General features: G+C 41.6%; 1 protein-coding gene across 1 annotated transcript; it reads right to left on the reverse strand.

Annotated features, from left to right (window-relative positions):
- Positions 1–1,582: 1,582 nt before the first annotated feature.
- LOC115794212 (sodium/hydrogen exchanger 1-like) lies at positions 1,583–20,677 on the reverse strand. The gene is made up of 7 exons (XM_030749588.1): positions 20,654–20,677; positions 15,131–15,220; positions 10,236–10,300; positions 9,752–9,925; positions 7,262–7,388; positions 2,527–2,608; positions 1,583–1,698 (listed from the first exon to the last, which is right to left on the reverse strand). The coding sequence occupies exons 1-7, from the start codon at positions 20,675–20,677 to the stop codon at positions 1,583–1,585; spliced, it is 678 nt and encodes a 225-aa protein (XP_030605448.1).
- Positions 20,678–21,290: the final 613 nt, after the last annotated feature.

Here is a 21,290-nt window from a genome sequence, read left to right on the forward strand (position 1 = left end):
TTTACTTTATTGGAATAACTTCAGTTTATGTGACTTTATATTTCTTCCCCGCTGCATTTTACAAGGACATGTTGTACCACTTTAATCCACTACACTCACCTGTAGCTGCAGATTGAAATTTGTTGGTTAAGACTTTAAAACTGGACGAGTAAGAAGATGCATTTATTAAACCAACAATTCAACAGGTTCTATTTATGCATCAGTACCTCAGTAACTACAGTGCAACAGGTGGTTTCATACAGTTTCAGAAATAAACATGAGTATTAGTATTTACTTATAACTATCAAGGTTTTATATTTTAATGTATGTAATGTTCAACTGCCCAGAAATAAACAGACATGTTATATCAGTAGACAACACTGAATCCACTTCCATGTCTCCAAGTTCAGAGAGCTAGACATCGCTCAGTATTAGACATCAAATGCAACAGTCTGCTCTCTGATTGAACTTGAAATTTCAAGTAAAGGTTAACCAAACAGAATTCACACTGCAGTAAATGTGGATTTCAGATTCAGATTCAGATCTGATTTCTGCAGCAACCTTATTGTAACCAGTCAAATGAGAATTAATGTACACCACTGTAAGAGGTGGAGCTGTAAAATGTACAGAAATAATAGCCACTGAACCATTGCAGACCCTGTAAGCAGTAAAGGGTTAAAACTAAGTGCCTTTAAGTGGCTAAAACAAAGAGCAATTTGGGACTATGATAAAGAGATGTAGAGAAGCAGTTCTCAGGATTTCAGCAAATTCAGTTAAACACCAATTTAAACGGTCAAAACTCCAAAGCTGTGTGTGAATATTACTGTCCTTGAGGGAAAGGAGTTACATTTTTTTTGCCATGACATGCCTACAGTCTTAGATTTTTAAAGAAAGTTAGGAGGCATGGATTGATTCCTGTACAAACTATCACTTCTTGACTCTTGTAATATCCTGAATAATAATGCTTCTCAAAAAGGCCAGTTAAAAAAAAGAATAAAGGTTTTAAATGTGTAGAAGTCTAAAGGAGTGTGAGCAGTGTGAAAGTGAAAGTTGATGGGCACTTGCTCATTAAATGATTAAGAATAACATCTACTTTAACAACTCCACCCATGATTGAGTGACTTTTAAAAGGTCGTAAATTGAACATAAAACACTGGGTTGGAAAAATAACATATATATAATGTTAGACCAAAACATCTGTACTGCTTTATGGCCTAAGAAGCATCTAAATCTCTTCAGGTTTGTAGGTGTTGGAGACCCCACAAGTCCCTCCACAGCCAGGGAACAACTGCAGTTTGTATTTTAATTAAATACATCTAGATTTGAACTATCCCACAAGTACCAGAGCAAACTGATCACAAACAGATATCAGCATCCATGACATTAAAATGTGTTATAAGACAGAAAAAATTAAAAAATGCACCAAGTGAAAATGTTTGACATCAAATAAGGCCAAATATTTCTAAATAGCTAAAATCTAAATGTTTGGATATCCAGCAAGTTCAAGTGACAGAATGACAGCAAGAAACTCAAGTGCAATAAAAGTCAAAACTAGGCTGAAGTAGCTTTCGGTGCCCGTGATCCAGGTAGACCTGGCCTCTCCTCAGTCTCCAGACTCATCCAACAGGTTAACAGAGTCTGGAGACTGAGGAGAGGCCAGGTCTACCTGGATCACGGGCACCTTGTCTGACACAGGCTTCACATTGTAGGCTTGGGGGTCTACAGGTGGGACAAGGGTAGAATATGAGGGAATTAAACTTATTTTAGTGGACATTAACAGGGATCTAACATCATACAGTCACTCCTTCAGCATGCATGAACAAAGAATGTACAAGGGGATCAACAAACATGAAGGGCAACACAGTCACTGCACAAAATTACATAACAACAGGCTTTAAGACCTTTCCCAAAAATAAAGTAAGGTTAGTCACGACCCTTTAAGGTGCAGCACATGTTGGAAGAGGCCAACTTTTAGTTAAAGTGAACACAAACTGAAGCTCCCCACATGTAACATGCTCAACTCTAGTCTACAGCATCACTGCTTGCCTGCAATAAATCACCTGCATTTGGCTTTTATCAGCTTCTTAATGAGAGTCGCCTCATTAGTAACAAATAATTAATGAGTGTTTACAAGCAGGACAACTGGCGCATGCATGTTAGGATTGCTGTTGTGTTATCACAGCTCAAAATGAATCTTCTCTACACTCACAACATACCTGAACACATTTTGTTTCCTTTTTGCTCCTGACCAGCTCTGATATCAGTACCTTTGCCTAAAATAAAATCACACACTGTTTTACATGCTGGCTGGCACATGCAAACAGATTTCCATCAGTGGGGAAATATCTGTTGGTGCAGCTGGGAACAGTAAGTGTCTCTATACTCTTTATTGATTAGTATCATGTGAACCTAATAAAATACAATATCTGACTCTTCTGGCTCCCATTATAGACATTTTCTTCTAATATTTCAGGAGGTACCTGAAAGTAAAATGGTTGAATTTACTGAGTGTTTGCATTTGGCTGGAGCTCAGATAAATGTGTTTACCTGATGCCAGTCTGGCTCTACACATGGTGGGCGAGTCTGGAGGAGGAGCGGGGACCGTCAGGTACTTATTCATCTCTTTAATCTAGGAAAACACAGGGATGTTGTTGGTGTGTGGTATGATTTAGTCTTTTGCATGTAATCAAAATGCAGGAGTTATAAAATGTATAATAAAGTACTGTGAAAAAGTCTCTTTATATTTTGATAGTAAAATAGAAAATAGGTGCAGCAATTTACTAAAACACGTGCAAACATGCACAGAACTACAGTATATAAGGCAGAAGGAGTTTGTACAATTCTAACAAAGTGGAAAGTCAATATTTGGTGTGACCACCTTTATTATTCAACACAGCCTGAACTCTCAGCTTTATTGTCATTTCTTTAAGTCTGTCACGGTGTGTGGAAGCTGGCCATGTGGCTTGTGGAGGTACACTCCTGATCAAAATCTTAAGACCAGTTAAAAAATTGCAAGAATTTGCATTTTGCACTATTGGATCTTAAGAAGGTTCTAAGTAGAGCTTCACAATGCTAAAAGAAGAAATCGGCGCAAGAGACAAAAACTTTTGAGCAGGGAATTTATTGAAAACTGCATTTATACTCAAACATGATTTTTTTCAGCTGATCAAAAGTTTAGGACCACAGCCTTTAAAAGCCAAAAGCTGTGCAAAAATTTGGACTCCATGTCATTTTTCTGTCAAGTCTTTACACTGTCAAGACCTCCAGATGGCAAAAGCAAAAAAGCTCACTGACTTTGAATGTGGTAGGATTGTTGAGCTGCATAAGCAAGGCCTCTCACAACGTGCCATTGCTGCTGAGGTTGGACGCAGTAAGACAGTCATTTTGCTGAGGGTTATGGAACAAAAAAGTCAAGTGGTAGATCCAAAACAATTTCACCAGCGCTGAGCCGCAGAATCCGATTGGCTGTCCATCAGGACACGGGACGATCCTCTACCCAAATTAAGGCCATTACTGGCGCTGACTGCAGCCCAATAACCATCAGACGGCATCTGCGAGGGAAGGGCTTCAGAAACAAAAAACGCCTTTAAAGGGCCACGTCTTCCTCAACGCCACAAAATTGCCCATTTGGACTTTGCAAGGGTGCACCAAACATATGACACTGAAAGGTGGAAGAAAGTTGTCTTCTCTGATGAGAAAAAATTTAACCTTGATGGTCCTGATGGCTTCCAACGTTACTGGCATGACAAGGAGATCCCACCTGAGATGTTTTCTACACGGCACAGTGGGGGGGCACCATCATGATTAGGAGTGCGTTTTCCTTCAATGGAACAATGGAGCTTCAGGTTGTGCAGGGGCATCAAACAGCAGCAGGCCTCATGACTAAGGGCCCTCGTCTGTGTGGTAATGACTGGGTTTTTCAACAGGACATTGCTGCAGTTCACAATGCCCGCCTGACAAAGGACTTCTTCCAGGAGATAATATCACTCTTTTGGAACATCCTGCATGTTCCCCTGATCTAAATCCGATTGAGAACATTTGGGATGGATGGCAAGGGAAGTTTACAAAAATGGACATCAGTTCCAGACAGTGGTCTCTGGAGCTTGAAAAAGGCGACTGGACTTCTTTTTGTTTCTTGAAGACGTTTCACCTCTCATCCGAAAGGCTTCTTCAGTTCTCAACCAAATGGTGGAGAGACCCAGGTATTTAAACCCCTGTGGGCATAGTCCCAGACCAGTATCTCCTCTTTAACTCCCACCACCCTCTGGAACACAAACTTGGGGTGATCAGGACCCTACAACACCGTGCGGAAAGTGTTCCCTCTAAGGCAGAAGGGAAGCATAAGGAACACACACACATTGAGAAAGCCCTCAAAACATGCGGTTACCCCAACTGGGCCTTCATCAAATCAGCTAAGATGCACAGGAATGAAGGCCAAACACAAACTACAGAGAATGGGAAGGACAAGAGGAACAACATTGTCATCCCATATGTGTCAGGCTTGTCAGAGAAACTCAGAAGAATTTTCTCCAAGCATGACATCTCAGTATACTTCAAACCAAGTCACACCCTAAGACAAAAACTGGTTCATCCCAAGGACAAACCTGCCAAACACAAGATCAGCGATGTAGTGTATGCTGTTCAGTGCAGTGAAGAGTGCTCGGACCTCTACATTGGTGAAACCAAACAGCCTCTTCACAAACGAATGGCACAACATAGAAGAGCCACCTCAACAGGACAAGATTCAGCAGTACATCTGCATCTGAAGGAAAAAAGGGCACTCTTTTGAGGATGCCAATGTTCACATTTTGGACAGGGAAAACAGATGGTTTGAAAGAGGAGTGAAAGAAGCCATCTATGTCCACTGTGAACAACCATCATTGAACAGAGGAGGTGGATTACGTCACCAACTTTCCCCCGCTTACAGTGCTGTCCTGAGCTCCCTTCCCAGACGTCTCAACCCCCATTCACACCTTTGTTCCAGTGACCTCAATAGGCCACAGGAAACAATGGAGCGGAGTCCTAAATTGGTTTCAGCTGAAACCACTGATTAAATATGACCCACGCCCCCTTCACACCTGGGCACATGTGTTCACGCACATGATCAATAGAGGGTCATAACCACCTCCAGGGGACTACGCCCACAGGGGTTTAAATACCTGGGTCTCTCCACCATTTGGTTGAGAACTGAAGAAGCCTTTCGGATGAGAGGTGAAACGTCTTCAAGAAACAAAAAGAAGTCCAGTCGCCTTTTTCAAGCTCCAGAGACTACTATGACCTGGATGACTGAGAATCTACACAGACATGTTCCAGACAGTGGATGCCCTTCGTGAAGCCATCTTCAACACTTGGAGCAACGTTCCCACTAGCCTCCTGGAAACACTGGCATCAAGCATGCCTAAACGATTGTTTGAAGTGATCAACAAGAATGGTGGAGCTACTCATGACTGAGTCATTTTTTTGACACTTTGATTTCTGTTCTTCTGAGGGGGTTTTCAGGTTTTTTTTTGAGCTATGGTCTTAAACTTTTGATCAGCTGAAAAAATCATGTTTGAGTGTAAATGCAGTTTTCAAAAAATTCCCTGCTCAAAAGTTTTTTGCCGATTTCTTCTTTTATCATTGTGAAGCTCTACTTAGAACCTTCTTAAGATCCAATAGTGCAAAATGCAAATTCTTGCAATTTTTTAACTGGTCTTAAGATTTTGATCAGGAGTGTATTGAGGACCCAAATGCAGGATACAGGAGCAGGTGGAGGTAGTGGTGAGAGTTTGAAACTGAAGCTTCGATACGTGCTTCGAACCCCGGGCTTACAACTCCATAGAACCACTGCTTCGAAGCTTGCTTCAGAGCAAAAAAAATCACGTGACATATGACGTCCAAAGCAGCAACTGCTTCGTTCTCGGAATGAATCACCTGGCTGGTTCAGGTGATTCGCTGGTTACGAGTGAAAGAGCAAGAGCAAGACAGTCAGCCAGGTTCATACTTGCACAGTTTTAGTGTTGTTATGGCCAACACTTACTGTTGAGTTATGAATTTAAGACATCCTTTGCTGGCTCGTCCTTTCAACGTGATGACGGATGCTGTCATATCAAGATTAACGCAAAAGCGGTAGTTACACAAGCACATCCAGTTAATGCCATGTTTTCCCAGCACTCTGCTCAATAACACAACACACACATTCATCCATCTTTGTTTGTAAACCTGACAGCACTAGTTCATCCCTTGAGTTAGGCGCCTTTTTTATGCTTGACCCATTCATATCTCTGAGTTAAGCAGCTTAAACACACAAACACATACAAAAAACAAACAAACAAACATTTCTCTGTAAATGTTCAGGTACAAAGAACTTGAAAAACTTTGAAAGACCTTCAAAAAGCCTGGAGAACTATTGCTCAAGGCCATTTTTTAATAAATTACAAGACAGTTTGGCTCCTTGGAAGCAAAGTATAAAGAAAGGAAGAGTGGCTCAAGACTTTTGCACAGTACTGTACGTAAACATTCAAAATCAGTGTACAAAAACCTTAGATGGTAGAAAACTGCCAGAAATACAGTTTCTGCTTCATTTAACTGTTTGGGAAATAGAGCAACCAAACTGAAATATGATGATGAATACACCATTAATCAATGTCACACAGAAACTTTATTAAAATTATGTGTTGCTTCATTAGACTCTGCAGACATCCTTTTAAGCCTACAGTCACTTCTAGCACATTCAATTTAGCCTAAACAGGAATCAATTTTTATTATGCAATTACAGGCTAGCTAAAAAGAAGATAATCATACAGCCACTCAGCTGTGAAAATCAATCAGCTCCTATTTGTGACAAGCAAATTAATTTAAGAGAATGAGGGTGGACTCTAATTAAACCCTGAATCACAGTTTTAGCTGAATCATTGGTTCATGTTGGTTACCCAGTATGAAAAGTGGACTCTTTAGTGTCCACTTTAATTTACCACAGGCTGCTTTCTGAAATACAGTTTTACTTATGCTGGCAAACTTTTGTTCACCTCTGATCAACATTTGACAAAACTGGAATAATATTCTTTACAAATTTTTAAAAAATTAAATTAAATTCAGTATAAATTATTGCATGAGCCAAGCCTATGATTTTAACTCAAATTCTACCTCAAAATCAATCAATACATTATAAACAAATCACCTAAAAGCACCAATCAATACTTGTAATGAAATACTCAACTGCCAGTGACACAAAGCCAATTATTGATACAAATGAGAAATGAACATGTAAATAAAGAGTCTATTCATTTATAGGCAGAGATACCCTCTGTCGTGTCCTCTGAAGATTGGTCCTGAGGATTTTCCGGATCTCCTCCTCTCTGTTTTTAGGCAGCTGTGGAAGAGCTCTCTCTGCAGGCTTGGCAGGAGCCGGCTTCCTGAGCTGTATGTTCCTGACACAGGAAACAGACACAGGAAAAAATGATCAGAGATTTTGGATATCAGAGCACTTACACAGCTTATAGTCTCTGGAGCTTGAAAACGGCAACTGGACTTTTTTTTTTTTTTTTTTGGACTTCTTTAATTTTCTTGAAGACATTTCTCCTCTCATCTGAAAGGCTTCGGATGTGTACAAATATATCAGTCATGCTTAATATTTCCTTTGTACATCAGATGCATGTGATACTATAGCCATTAATCTCTCTGTAACAAAGAAAATGAGACTGCAGACGGTCTTTGGCCTTCAAGCTCGGGTCTTCTACCAGAGGCCTGGGAGCCTGAGCACAGTATCTTAGTGCTCCCAGGGTTGCACTCTTCTGAACAGAGATCTCGGATGTGTTTCCTGCAATCAGCTGGAGCCACTCTTCCAGTGTTGAAGTCACTGCCCCGAGTGTTCCAGTTATCATGGGGGCCATTGTTAGCTTGCCATTCCATTTGCCATTCCTCTCTTAGCCCTTGGTATTTCTCAAACTTCTCATGTTCCTTCTTCATGATGTTACTATCGCTTGGTTTTACGACATCTATCACTAAGGCCTTCTTCCTCTGCTTGCCCATCACTATGTCTGTCGGTCATTCTCAGCCACCCTTAACCACCCTTGGGGACGTATACCGTTGTGACCTTGGGACTTCCAGGCCATACTCAGTGGCACAGATGCTCCTGTATACTATGCCAATTAATTGCGGTGTATGCCCTGCCTGCTAGCATCTTCCAGTAATCTGCTGGGGCTGAGGGGACAGAGACAGGACATAAGGCTCACTGTGGAAGAGAGCCAGAGATTAATAATAACTAAATGCAGAGTGAGCTATAAACAGAGTAAAAAGAGGTGAATGAAAAGGAATACGCAACGCAGTACATCATGGGAACCCCCCAGCAGCCTAGGTCTATTGGTGGTCTGGAAGCAGGCACCATCTCTATGGGGACGGGGTTTTGGGTGGATGACAGGAGGAGAGAAGCTGCAAAGAGGCATGTAAGACTGCTGGGATGGATGACGTCTCTCCTGCCAAGACCAGGTTTTCCCCAGAAACTTTCCCAATTATCTATAGAGCCCACATCACTGTTTGGACACCATTCAGACGACCAGCAATTCAAAAATATCCAGCTCCTGGTCCAATTGGGGAGGGGTCCTGAGAAAACTTTATTTTTGCAAAGTTACACACAATTCAATATTAACTTTAGTGATCTCTGATTGGCGTAACCATGTGGCATTACAGCTGACGTGAATCATTATGTTACCAAATTTACATTTAGCCTCAGCCAGCAGTTCCAATTCCCTTGAATGTTGCCTGTTCTGTCCCCTGGAAGACATTCGACTATGGTTGCTGGTGTCACTAACTTCACATTTCTCAAAACAGAGTCGCCAATAACCAGAGTTTGTTCCTCAGCAGGTGTGTCGATGAGTGGGGAAAACAGATACGTGAATGGGTTGGTGGTGCACCAGGGGCTTCTGTTTAGGACTAACAGTCACCCAGCCGGCCAGCTTTCCCAGCTATTTGAGATCTGCTGGAGGAGAGCTAACGGTGGCTAAGCTACCATGGTCGCAGCTACAGGATTTTCCAGGGTGCAAAGCAGAGTCTCCAATTCACTCAGCCTGGCCTCTAAAGCTACAAACAGGCTACATTTGTGACAAGTATCCAAGTCTCATTACTGCTAAAGGAAGCAGAGGAGTAACTAAACATCTGACACACAGAGCATATATATATATATATATATATATATATATATATATATATATATATATATATATATATATATATATATATATATATATATATCTTTCGCAGGTCATTCATCCCAACAGCAGTTAGACTGTACAACACTTCATAATGTCTTGAGTCACTTGGACACTTTACCTCCTCTGCCATCACTTTATCCTTACAGTCCAGATACATTTTATTTATTACACGCACCCATATAATGCATACCGTGTATGCTGTGTACCTTACCAGCTACAAATGTATATAATATTTTGATATCTGTATATAGTGTCTTGATGTGTGTGTATATGTGTGTATATGTACATGTGTGTATTGACTATATATTTTCTGTATATAGTGCTTATGTATATGTGTATAGTGTTTTTCTATTTTATTTTATTCTATTCTATTTTTAGTTTTCTGTACTGAGCTGCTGTAATGCGCAAATTTCCCCGTCGTGGGATCATTAAAGTTTTATCTTATCTTATCTTATCTTATCTTATATATATATATATATATATATATATATATATATATATATATATATATATATATATATATATATATATATATATATAAAATGTGCTAAAAATGACTGAGCATGATGCTACTCAGTACTTACTGCATGGAAACAGTGGAAGGTGTAGCAGACAGCTTGAGTCCCCCTCCACTGTCAACCAGCTGAATGGCCTGTTTCATCTCCATCTTGTGGTAGAAGGCAATGAGCTGCGGCTCCTTGGAGCGTTCACCAGCAATCAGCCACTTCTTTACATACTTCTTGTTGAAACGATTTAGTCTGAGAGGAAGCAAGCAAAAATGTAAAAACAGGCAAAAATAATAAATATAGGAATTAATTACTGGCAGCTGGATGAAAACATTTCTGACCATAGATAAATACACTGTAATTAGCTGAACAAGAGACAAAATTAAACAACTACAATTCTGACAATTAACAATTATGAGTAAAAAAGAGCAAATATTTAATATTCCCAGCTTGTCAAAAAATTTGGGCTCAAGTAATTTGTGACAAATTTTATGTTTGATAAGTAATAGTTATGAAATTAATAATAAATGTGTGTCAGGTCAATTCTGTTTGAAATCCATACTTGTCCTTCCAGTGGTGATGTCCGTAGTGTCCACAGATAATCCCTGTCAGTAAGTGGTCAAGGAACTGGGGATGGAAAAAAGGCACAAGAGTTGTTGAGGAGACAGAAAACTCTACTCCAGAAAGAATCCTGTCGGGAGAAACGTCTTATAGTAAAAGAGACTCAGCCTGGTGCAAAGATGTCATGTTTGAGAGCAAGCCTCCATCTATTAGAAACTACATCTACTGGATTTAGAGCCAGTTTCTCTTATATAACTCACAATTCCTATTTTCTATATTTCTTATCCCTCTATCTATAGTATACCACTTAAAAGCAAAAATGTTTACATTTTACTGTATAATTTATAATTAGTCAAGTAAGTTAACAATGATTACATTCACTATGGTACTACACTGAATACTTTGTCTTGTACTTTTGCATCACTACTATTACAACTCAGGGTTCTAGCCAAAAAAATTTTCAACCCCCCCCCCCGTGCGCTAATTCTAATTAGCAAGCTAATGCTAACTGCTAAAAGCCGCTCCCACTTGTTAATTGAGTAATGGGGCCTACATAAGTAACCAGAAAGCACATCTGAAGCCTAATCTCAGTCTTTGTGAACCTGTAGTTACATTTATCGAGGTGCATGTTAGGTTCAGAGAGGATTTTCGGTTATGTACGAAGGACCGACGCAGAACTCTAAATCGGGCCTTATTAGAGCGATAGTGATCATTTTTGCATATGATCCAGAAGAATTACACTTATATATTATGCAATTAATGTGTCCAAGAGTGCCGTTGACTTTCACCAGTGGGTTTGCAGAAGTCACGTAAAAAGCATACACAGCAAAAACATAATCCATATGTTTTATCAATCAGCTGCTAAAAGCATTTCCTACTTCGAATATCAGCCACCATGTTGTGAGCAGTGTTGCCAGATCTCGCGACAGAAACAAGCAACCAGCTTAATGAAAACAAGCCCAAAAGAAGCCCAACTGGAAACCCACAACATTCTGTGAATTTGAGGCCGCCGGACTGTTCTTCATATAATATATCCCAGTAGGAATGTATTGTGGGCTCTTATATAACTTCCACCACAACAATACAAGTAAAAAACAAACAAACAAAAACCACTAAAAGATTGTTAAGAGGATCTGCAACAGGTGGAATAGATATGTCATTACTTTGTGTGTGTGTGTGTGTGTGTGTGTGTGTGCGTATGTTTATAATACCTTGTGGGGACAATTTTCCTGACATATACTACATTGTGGGGACCAATTGCTCCTTGTGGGGCCTGGAACCTTGTCCCCACAAGGCGAAACTCTGTTTTTGGGTCAGGGGTCAGAGTTAGGGCTAAGGTATGAATTGAGTTTAGGTTAGGGTTAGGGTTAGGTATGTGATGGTTAGGGTTAGGAAAAGGGTAAAGGTAAGGTTTAGGGTGTAGAAATGAATGGAAGTCTAGTTAGTTTAGAGAGAATGTCTGCTTCTTCTAAAAACAAATTGGAGGAATTTGACTCTCTTTGGTTCCCACTGCTCAGCTCCATTACTTAGTGGGGGTGGTGGGCTGCGGGCTCTGCTCCTGATGTGCTTTGTGGGGGGGTGGGGGGGGACTCCGGGGGCCTGGGTAGCTGGTAGCCTCCTGAGGCTGGGGTCCTGGGGCGACCTTCTGGTGATGTCTGTGTGCCTGTCCTGGTTGATGGTGGTGGGGGCTTGGATGGTGCTGCCTTCGGTCCTGGGGTGTGGGTGGGGTGCTTGGGGGGGTGGTGCCGGCCCTCGGTCGGTTGGCTGGTCTTCCCTGTATGGCTTGGGGGCTGGGGTCTGGGGCCCCGGCACTGGGGCCGCGCCGGCTCCCGGTGGGCCCCCCCTGGCGCGGGGGGGGCCTCTGCTGTCCCGGCCGCGCCGCCGGGTGGGGTGGGTTGGCCTGACGTCGGGATGTCCGGTCTACGCTTTTGGGGCCCTGGGGTGCCTGCATTGCAGGGGGGTGGGGTGGGGGATGGGGCCGCGGTGGGGTGGTTGGGGGGGACTGGGCACTGCACTTCCATGCCCAGGCCAGTATGTCCTGTCGCCTGTTTGTGTCTATTGTTGAGTGAATGGGCATCTAGGAGGAGCGGGCCGCCCTCTGCGGTGGGGGCGAGGGCGCCAACCTCGGGTGCTGCAGTGCTCCGGGATGCTGTCACCGCGGCCCCGGGCTCACCTCCCCCTGCCCTGTGCTGGGGTGTGGGAGGTCGGGGTGCCTATTGAGCCAGCGGCCAGCTGGCTCTCTTCTTCCAGGATTTTTCCTGGTCATATGCCCCCCCTCCCCTCCCCCTCCCCATACACAAACACACACACACACACACACAGAATACACATCACTCACAGATGTAGGATGGAGAGGCCACGTGGAGAGCTGCACCACCACTTGCCTCTCCGTTTTAATTGCACTTTAGTCATTATAACTCACAACACATACACACTTACACCCTGATACACATAGGACCTTTGGGGCAGGCATGTTACTCAGAGGTTGATGAGATGGGCCGCTGAGGTGGCCCCACTCGGATCCTCGTCACTGTCTGTCTCCAAATTTTATTTGCACTTTAGACATGGAGGGTTTTGGGGGGGCAGTGTGGGCAAGCGCTGACGACCAACAGTTGGCGCTTGTGGCATAACTGTCCCCTCAATTTTAACTGCACCCTATACACCTCATTCACTCACAAACATTAACACATAGACCTACAAGTTGGGGAGGAGGAGGGGTGGATGGGTCATCTTACACCCCGATTTCTTGCGTCTCGCCCGGAGTAGGGGTCGGGTGGTTCCTTGGGGACCGGGCTGGTGGCGTCCTGGGGTCGCTGTTGGCCCTGGGGTGGTTTCCACTTGCCCCGCCTTCAGAGGGTGGGTAGCTATGGATGAATGTGTGTCTTTGTGTATTTGTCACCGTCTCCGTGAGTATGGGTGGGTGAGTGAATGTGTATGTATGGCATATCTGTGTGTGGGTAAGTATGTATGGGCATGTATGAGTATCTGTGTATAAATGTGTACACGGGTGTCTGGGTGTGTTTGTATGTATGGCTGGACCTGGGTCTGGGCCTTGTGCCTTGCCTCCTGGCCACTCCTTGCTGGTTGCCTCCTCCCCCCTACCCCCCTGGGATGGGGGTGCCTCGGGGTTCCTGGGTGGGGCTGGGTGTTCTGGCGTGGGTACTGGCCTGCCCCCCTTGGGGGTGCGGTGCGGGGCTGCGTTGGCTTCTTCGGCGTGGGGGGGGCCTTTGTGGAGGGTCGGGCGGTCCTTGGGTGCCGTGGGCCCGGGAGCCCTGCCGCCGGCCAGTGCAGGGGGCTGGCCGCTGGGGGGGGGCTGGCTTCTCATCGCCTTGGGTTCCCTGGAGCCCTCGCTCCTCGACTGGGGGGGCTCCGTCTGAGACCACCCTCTCCCGTCTGCTGGGGTAGGTGTGCGGTTGTCTTTGGACTGAGTGGCCGGGGGTCTTCCTGGCTCTTGGTGGGCTGCTGGTGGCCTGGGGTTCCGGGGGCTTTCCGTACCTCCCTCTGGCTTCTGATGGGTGGAGCTGCAGCGTTTTGCCCTCATTGGTAAGTACGTTCCATGACACAGACACAAACATGACACAGACACAAACGCCCACTCAATCACAACTCAACAAAATTGTTGGTGTGCGTAACATGCTTTGTTAGTTTTGTTTTTCACACACAAATTTATTTTTGCAAGTATTGATAGTATTTTTTTATATGTTAAAATGATGAAGTATCTGATTAATAGACTTGTGCTCTTTCCCCTTTTTTTTTTTTTTTTTTTTTTTTTTTTGCTCCCTTTCTCTCTCCCTTTTTCTTCTCTTTATTTTCCTCTTCTTCAGCCTGTCAGCTCTGGCTGTTACATAGTATGTGGAAAAATAACTCAGATAAATAAAATAAAGGGTTAAAACAACAACAAGAAGAGCCTATTGAGAACCTATAGAGCTCATCTTGAAATAGCAAATATGTTTGGCACAACAACGCATTCAGATCACAGTTCTGCTTGCAAGATCTACCAGACATGACAGGCTTTAAAAAAAAAAAAAAAAAAAAAAAAAAGAAATGAATGGAAGTCAATGAAAATTCCCCACAAAGATAGCAAAACACACTTGTGTGTGTGTGTGTGTGTGTGTGTGTGTGCATGCTGATGTGGGGGACTAATTTTCTGAGATGCATTAATATCTAAAAATAGCTCAGTGACTGTGGAAAACTGTGGTTATCAAAGACTACAAATATTTGTTTTGGATGTGTCTATGACTTTAATTTAATCTGAAAGAAAAAACAGCTGAAACTATAATATGGGGCAACAAAAGTCGTTTTATGATGAAAGTCTGATTTTATAAATATAGTGAGTACCAAAAGCACACTGCACTATGAAGTACCACCACACAGCCAGTAGGTGGGAGCAATGACCAAAGTTTGACTAAATGGCTGCTCTTCACATAGCTGCACTGAAAGGAATATGAAATACCATTCCTGCATCAAAATGTTATTTATGTGACTTTTGTGCATTCCTTAACCCGGGGAACTGCATTTAAAATGACCAATATTGGTAATATTTGTATCCATGCAGAGTTTTCTCCTTCCATAGTCCAAATACATGCTTGTTTGGTTGATTAGTGATTGTAATTTGCCGGTAGGTGTGAATACATTTTATCATTTTCTCTTTGTCATATGACCTGGTGACCTGTCCAGGTTTTACCCTGCCTCTCACCCCACGATAGCTGGGATAAGCTCCAGATCTCGCTGACCCTAAGTTGGATAAGCAGTTAAGAAAATGGAAAATGGATGGATGGATGTTAAACACACTTCCCTTGGTTCAAACAGTTCTGATAATTAATTTGTCAAATTCATCCCAAAAGGTTCTGGGTCATCTGTAACTGCAATCACTAAAACTGACAGTGAAGGCTGTACCTGGGTGTGGATCTCTTCATTAATCGAGCGCTTGGCCTCTTGTTTTTTCTTCACTGCCAGCAGCTCCACCAGGGGTTTGATGGTCATGCCCTTCAAGGAGGATGAGGAGAATAAAACATTATGTAATGTACACACTTCCCTACTGTGCTTGAAGTAGTAGAAACAAATACATTTCCTTATCTACCTATCCATGCAAGTGCTTTAAAACATTTATGGTAATATTTTTCTAACAGTTTTCTAACACAGCAAATGCAAAATATGGAGCTACAACTTAGCATAACAGGAACAAGTGTTCTGTATGATTCTGCTATCAGCAGCCTGTTCATATGGGAATTTCAGTTAGGATAAATGGAATCATACATACCAGTAAATCTACCCTGCCTGGAAATATTCTTATCTAATCATATGGCATGATTTCATTAGGTCAGCCAAAACATTCAAAAGCTCTCTTTTGAATTTTACTATTTTTATTTTTTTATTCAGGCTTGACGCTTCTTTTATTCTGCTCTCTCTTGTAACACCCATGTAACATTTGAAATTTGTCTATTTTGGAACTGTTAAAGAATTATTTTGTTAACTGTAAAAAATTAACCATCATATAAAAATCATAAAACTCTGGGTTCAGACATTCAAATCCACCTTTAAGGTCAAAACCAGAAGCATTGGTCAAAGCAGCATTAGAGCATTTTAAGGGAAATGGTGTGTGTGTGTGTGCATTTATGGAGTTTTGCTCCTATTATTCTGCCTCTTAAATAGATTAAGAAAGCCATATGGTTAAGTGTAATGGCAAACAGTGGATGACACAGGACTCCTGCTGTTTAATAATGCAGGTATGTATGCAAAGGACCATTTGCCTTGATGACCTTATGTTTATTCCATGTTTACTTATATAAAAGGAGTAATATACAAGACCTCAAAGAAGACACTTATTTCTTCAGGAATCATACTTCTTGCTTAAAATGCTGCATTTCCAGATCAGTGCAGTTAATCTGTTATTAATAATGGAGAAATGAGACTGACTGTATTTCTTACATTTTGTCATATGAAAAGGATCCAAGATAAAAAAAAAAAAAAAAAACTAACAAAAAAGAAAATCGATAGTCTCACCATTGGTTTTATTGTGCCTGAAATACAGATCCTCACAAATGTCTCATGTCTCCTTTTGTCAACCCCGTCACTTTTTCTTACTTCCCCCGAACCCCTTAGACTTTTTAGGGGGAACGTAACAAGTGGGGGCTCGTCCAGGATCTGACAGAAGGTTTGACATTAGACTTTTGGCTAATTAGTTGGTGGGCAATTGCTGTGGTGTCATCTGCAGACAATACGACTTCCCAGTTAAGTTAGGTGAGTGTCCATCTGAGCTTTGTAAGTTCTTCCGTCTGACACTCTTTTGTTGTTTTGCTTTTCTTATTTTCAGAGGAATCCTGGGTGGGGATTAGTTCCCTGTTGGGGGTAGGCAATTCAGGGCTCCAGCCACAGAAGTTTTTGCCTTTCAATGTCGCCTCGAGCCCAGTAACCTCCAGAAGACAGGTAGGCAAAGTTTGGTGTGATTAGGAACTGGGTAAGTCTGTGTTGGTTGTTTCAGATGAGATTATCCTGTCCCACAAAATGAATGCTGCAGAAAATGACCTCTCCTCTCTTAGTGCACTCAGAGGACCAGAAATGACCCTGTTGCAAAGCCTGAGAGTGGCAAAGTGGCAAAGGTAAAGAAACTATGTTTCTTTTGCCATAAATCTGATCATCTTTTCGCCAGCAGTCCGAAATTAAAACATAGGCAGCAGGCACGCCCTACAAAGAAAGGGCCTAGCCTAGAAAAAACAGTGAATTGTGGCTCTCAGACTGAGAAAGAGGCCTGTCATAATAGAAAACAGCCACATTCAGAGCATATGTGCTCAGTGTCACATAGAAAATGTCAGAGTTTGGCTAACTCTGTGCTGTCGCTTAATCATGTTCCTGGTCCACCTGATCTGCGTGGTGACGTGCTGCCTGTACCCACAGGTTTTAGCTCTGTAAATCTGGCTAGCCAGCAGGCCAATCGCCTTGACCTGGTGGAAAGGCAAATAAACAGTATCTTCATGAGGCCTCGTTGCAACCCCCAATGTTGTCTATAATCACTGACTCAAAAACCTGCTGGTGGTCCTGTGGGACCATACTTTGGCAGCATTGGGCAAACCCCTTTTAGTGTTTTGGGCCCATTGAGAAGCTATTGGCAAATTCCACAAGCTATGCCTAATTGTTACTTTGGTGTTTGGTGAGGGTATTTTAGAATTTTGTTGAAATGGCATGGCATCCTGATAACTTATGTTTGAATGTTTCACTTATGGTGTGTGCTTGTGACCCTCTGTAACAAACCACTGGTTTGTATTTATGGGAGGGGGTGTTACAGCCCCAGCAGGGCCTGTTGTGGTTTTCTGATTCACTGGGTGTGGCTTGCTTTCTCCAGCCTTAGGTGCTGCCCCCTTTTGTACAGCCGAAGCAACTCAGCAATCAAGCTGGGGTGCTTAAGGCCATAGAGAGTAGAGCTCCTGGCCAGTGATTGCCAGTGACTGCTAGAGTGTTTTGTGTAACAGCTTGTGAACTGTGTGTTGCAGCTGCTTACTCCTGCTCAGTGGAAAGGAGGGTGTGTTTTTTTTTTGTGTGTGAGGCCTCTTATCTTAGGTTGTTGTTTATATTTGTTGAGTAACTCCTGTGTTTTGTTTTTCCTTTGTTTGAAGGTGATACCAGCGTGTCCGTCTCTTTTTGTTATAATCGTAATAAAAATCTTTTATTTTACCAATTTTGCTCATGTCTCCTTTTGTCAACCCGGTCACTTTTAGTTACTTCCCCCAAACCCACTAGACGTTTTAGGGGAACGTAACACATGTCCAAAGTGCTGCCTCCTTCAGGCAGCGAACAGCTCTTTGCATGATATTTTGGTGGTAGTTTTTTTTTTTTCATGTTACAATCAAGTTTGGATATCCAAATCTGCAAACTGTATTTGTGGACTCGTTCCTGGGAACACTGTCAAAAATCTGGAACCAAAGATGCACACATGTAGATACCACATTGGTTTATGCCGTTCACTGAAAAGATGTTCTTTTTAAGTGGTTTGTTACAAATGTCTGACATGTATTGATACTTGTTTAAATGCATTTTGTTTTATGAAAAAATTATTGTCTTCAGTTGGCATTGACAGTAATTTTTCTGGAATCTGATGTTAAATGCTTGAATTGTACAGCACCTTTTTTGCTGTGTAGCCAGGTCTTTGCAACAATAATAGGGGGGGTATAATTCACAAAATGGATATCCTGTTGTGTTCAATATGACATCAAACTAGCAACAAAGCCCATGAACTCCTCACTCTGTTTCCTTTATTTCTCAATGGACGGTGGTATTGTAACCATGTCTTTTGTTTGTTTGTAGTCGCATGAAGTCTGATTTGAATTGTATATTAACTATTATCACTGCAAATAAACTTTTTAAAAAGTTCATTGAGATGTGAGAACTTGAAGTCTTTTTTCATGCTGATGTTGAGTAATTTTTCCATTATAACTTAGATTACAAATTAGGATTCCATAAGACAAACCTTGAGCAGCACAGTGGTGTGGTGGTTAGCATGGTTGCCTCACAGTAGGGAGGTCCTGGGTTTGAATTCCCCATCTGGCCGGTGCCTTTATGTGTGGAGTTTGCATGTTCTCCCCATGTCTGCCACAGTCCAAAGACATGCAGTTAGGGGGTTTATGTTAATTGGTGGTTCTAAATTGCCCATAAGTAAGAATGACTGTCTCTGACCTATGTGCTATGACTGCTGGGATAGGCTCCTGCCCTGCCACAACCTTAACAAGGATAAGTGTATGAACACGGATGGAAGAAATACCTTCAGCCACATATTCCTTGGGAATGATCTAACATCTAATAACCATTAAAAAAATGACTTCATAGAGTTGGTGGCATTTGGAATGTTACAAAATATTGTGTACAAAGTGAATGACTGGTTTCTATGTTAACTAGGGTCTGTGAAGTAACAGTTTTATTAATGAATTGATATAACAAAAATCAAAGATGATTTTCAACAATATAGAAATACATCTAGGTCAAAGCTGCTTTTGGCTGCTCCCTTGTCACAAGGGGTCACCACAGCGGATAGCGCTGCATGTTTGATTTAGCTTTTTTTTTTTTTAAACAATAGAAACCCTTCCTGACACAACACCAAAGCAATGTGCATCCTCCTAGGATAAAAAAAAAAGGGGCCTTTTGCTTGTGAGGCAAACGTGTAAACCAATAAAGTAACACAAGCTTAAATTGCAATTAGCCTGATAGTTCAACAGTCAGACGTGCAGGACTCAGAGGAAGTGGCTGTCCAGAGGTTCGATATTCAGACCAACGGCAGATCTGATTCATCACCAGCAAAGAAGCAGTTTTCTGCATCGTGTCTGTTATTTGTAAAGTACTGGATGTTCTCTTCCATTCCCATGTGTGACTTCCTGTACTTTTCATTCACTGTCCAGCTTAATACAGTTTGTGTGAATTGTCCTGAATGGGTGTGATCAGCTCCAAATTTCATGAAAGTATTTGGACTGAAGCAAGGTGAAGAGGATTTTATGTTGAAGGATCAATCTTCCAGATGTTTTTATTATCCTGCACAGCATATTCAACTTCAGATGGTAATAGTGGCAGCCACTGAAGTACATAGCTTTGAATATATAAATGTTTCTGGGGCTAACTAGTGAAAATTTGAAATAAAGGCCAACTCATGGCAGACAATAAATCCATCTGGCAAAGTAAATTTTTCATTGTACCACCAGCAATTAATTTTAAGTTTGAATGTGTCTTTGTTCTATTACCATTCAAAACATTTTGTCCATTGTTATATACTCTGATTAGCCTCAAGTTAAATTGATCCTCTGAGGTCGAACTGTGCCTAACCCTAGTTTCTTTATTGGTAACTGATCAGGGTCCAGTTTCCTGCAGCTCCAGTGATGTTCAGGCTCCTGTTGGAATGAAACTGAGAGATTTTTGTTAGTTAAATCTTTAATTTTCTGCTAGTCTATCTCCGTCCTTTTGAGACATAAACTCTGTTTGTGTCTCATTAATTTACCTTAATTTACCTTATTTATCTAAAGAGCATACTGATTTTTATATTATTAGCTTTTTGGATTTTTCCTTTAATGCTTGATCTAATATCAGTTTGTTCAGACATCCAAAATTCAGAATGATCAGTGCTCCTTTCTTTTTTCAGATCTTAGCGTTAAACAAATCTACCAAATGAAGAAATGTAAATGCACAAAAGTGTAAACTGGGTTGTTTTCTTGTAATTTAACAACAATCTTCTGGAAAAAATGACCTAATAATTTGCAAAAAATACTTAAATTTGTGATTTTCAAGACATAAGTCTATTATACTGGCTTTATTTATTTATTTATAATTTTTAAATCAATAAACTTTTGTGATTTTTCAGGGGATTTTTTGTCTTTTTATCCATCTATGATTGGCTTATCTCTCATATGTATCAGAAGCGAAACCTTCCTTCTGAGAATTTTTTACCTTCATACCCTTATCAACAGCCATCTCTATCCAAATTAAAGGAAAGAAAGAAGAAGAGAAAAAAAAACTTACAGGGCTATAACTTTATCCACACACACAGAACCTCGGTCTCTCTGACACTCACTTAGATTCACATGCACACACACAGCAACGCTGTAAGCGACACACACACACACACCACAATGCTAAAACCTTGGCACCATTCTCTTTTCCTTTTTTTCTCTTTCCTACACATACTGACACACACACACACACAGAGGTACGACATTGCAAAACAGCTAATATGACCACTGTAAAATTGTCCTATTCCTCTAAACTCTATTCCTATTTAAACAACAAATGACTTTTGCAAAGTAATTCACCTCAAAATATTTTGTCCTTATTTCCTGTTTCTCTCTCCCTCTCTGTCCTACTGTTACACTTATACACACAGATACACAAACCGTAGCACACACATACTAAACGAAGCAACCATTTTTCTGGAGGCCTCCTTACACACACACACAGACACACATTCAAGCATCCATCAGTTTATCTCAATATTCATTATTGTTATAGATTTTTCTTTCCCAAGTGACCTAATTTTGGGATTGCTTAATGAATTTGCTGACCTTCTGTTGTCAGATGGGTGAATCAA

The sequence above is a fragment of the Archocentrus centrarchus genome, chromosome 16 (assembly GCF_007364275.1).
Source record: "Archocentrus centrarchus isolate MPI-CPG fArcCen1 chromosome 16, fArcCen1, whole genome shotgun sequence".
Lineage (NCBI taxonomy): Eukaryota > Metazoa > Chordata > Actinopteri > Cichliformes > Cichlidae > Archocentrus > Archocentrus centrarchus.

Coding starts and splice junctions, on each gene's coding strand:
- LOC115794212 (XM_030749588.1), bottom strand. CDS start 20,677: ATGGCTGTTGATAAGGGTATGAAG. Junction 15,221..20,653: donor CTGTTGATAAGGGTATGAAG/GTAAAAAATTCT, acceptor TCCTCCTTGAAG/GGCATGACCATCAAACCCCT. Junction 2,609..7,261: donor TTCAGAGGACACGACAGAGG/GTATCTCTGCCT, acceptor GTGTTTTCCTAG/ATTAAAGAGATGAATAAGTA.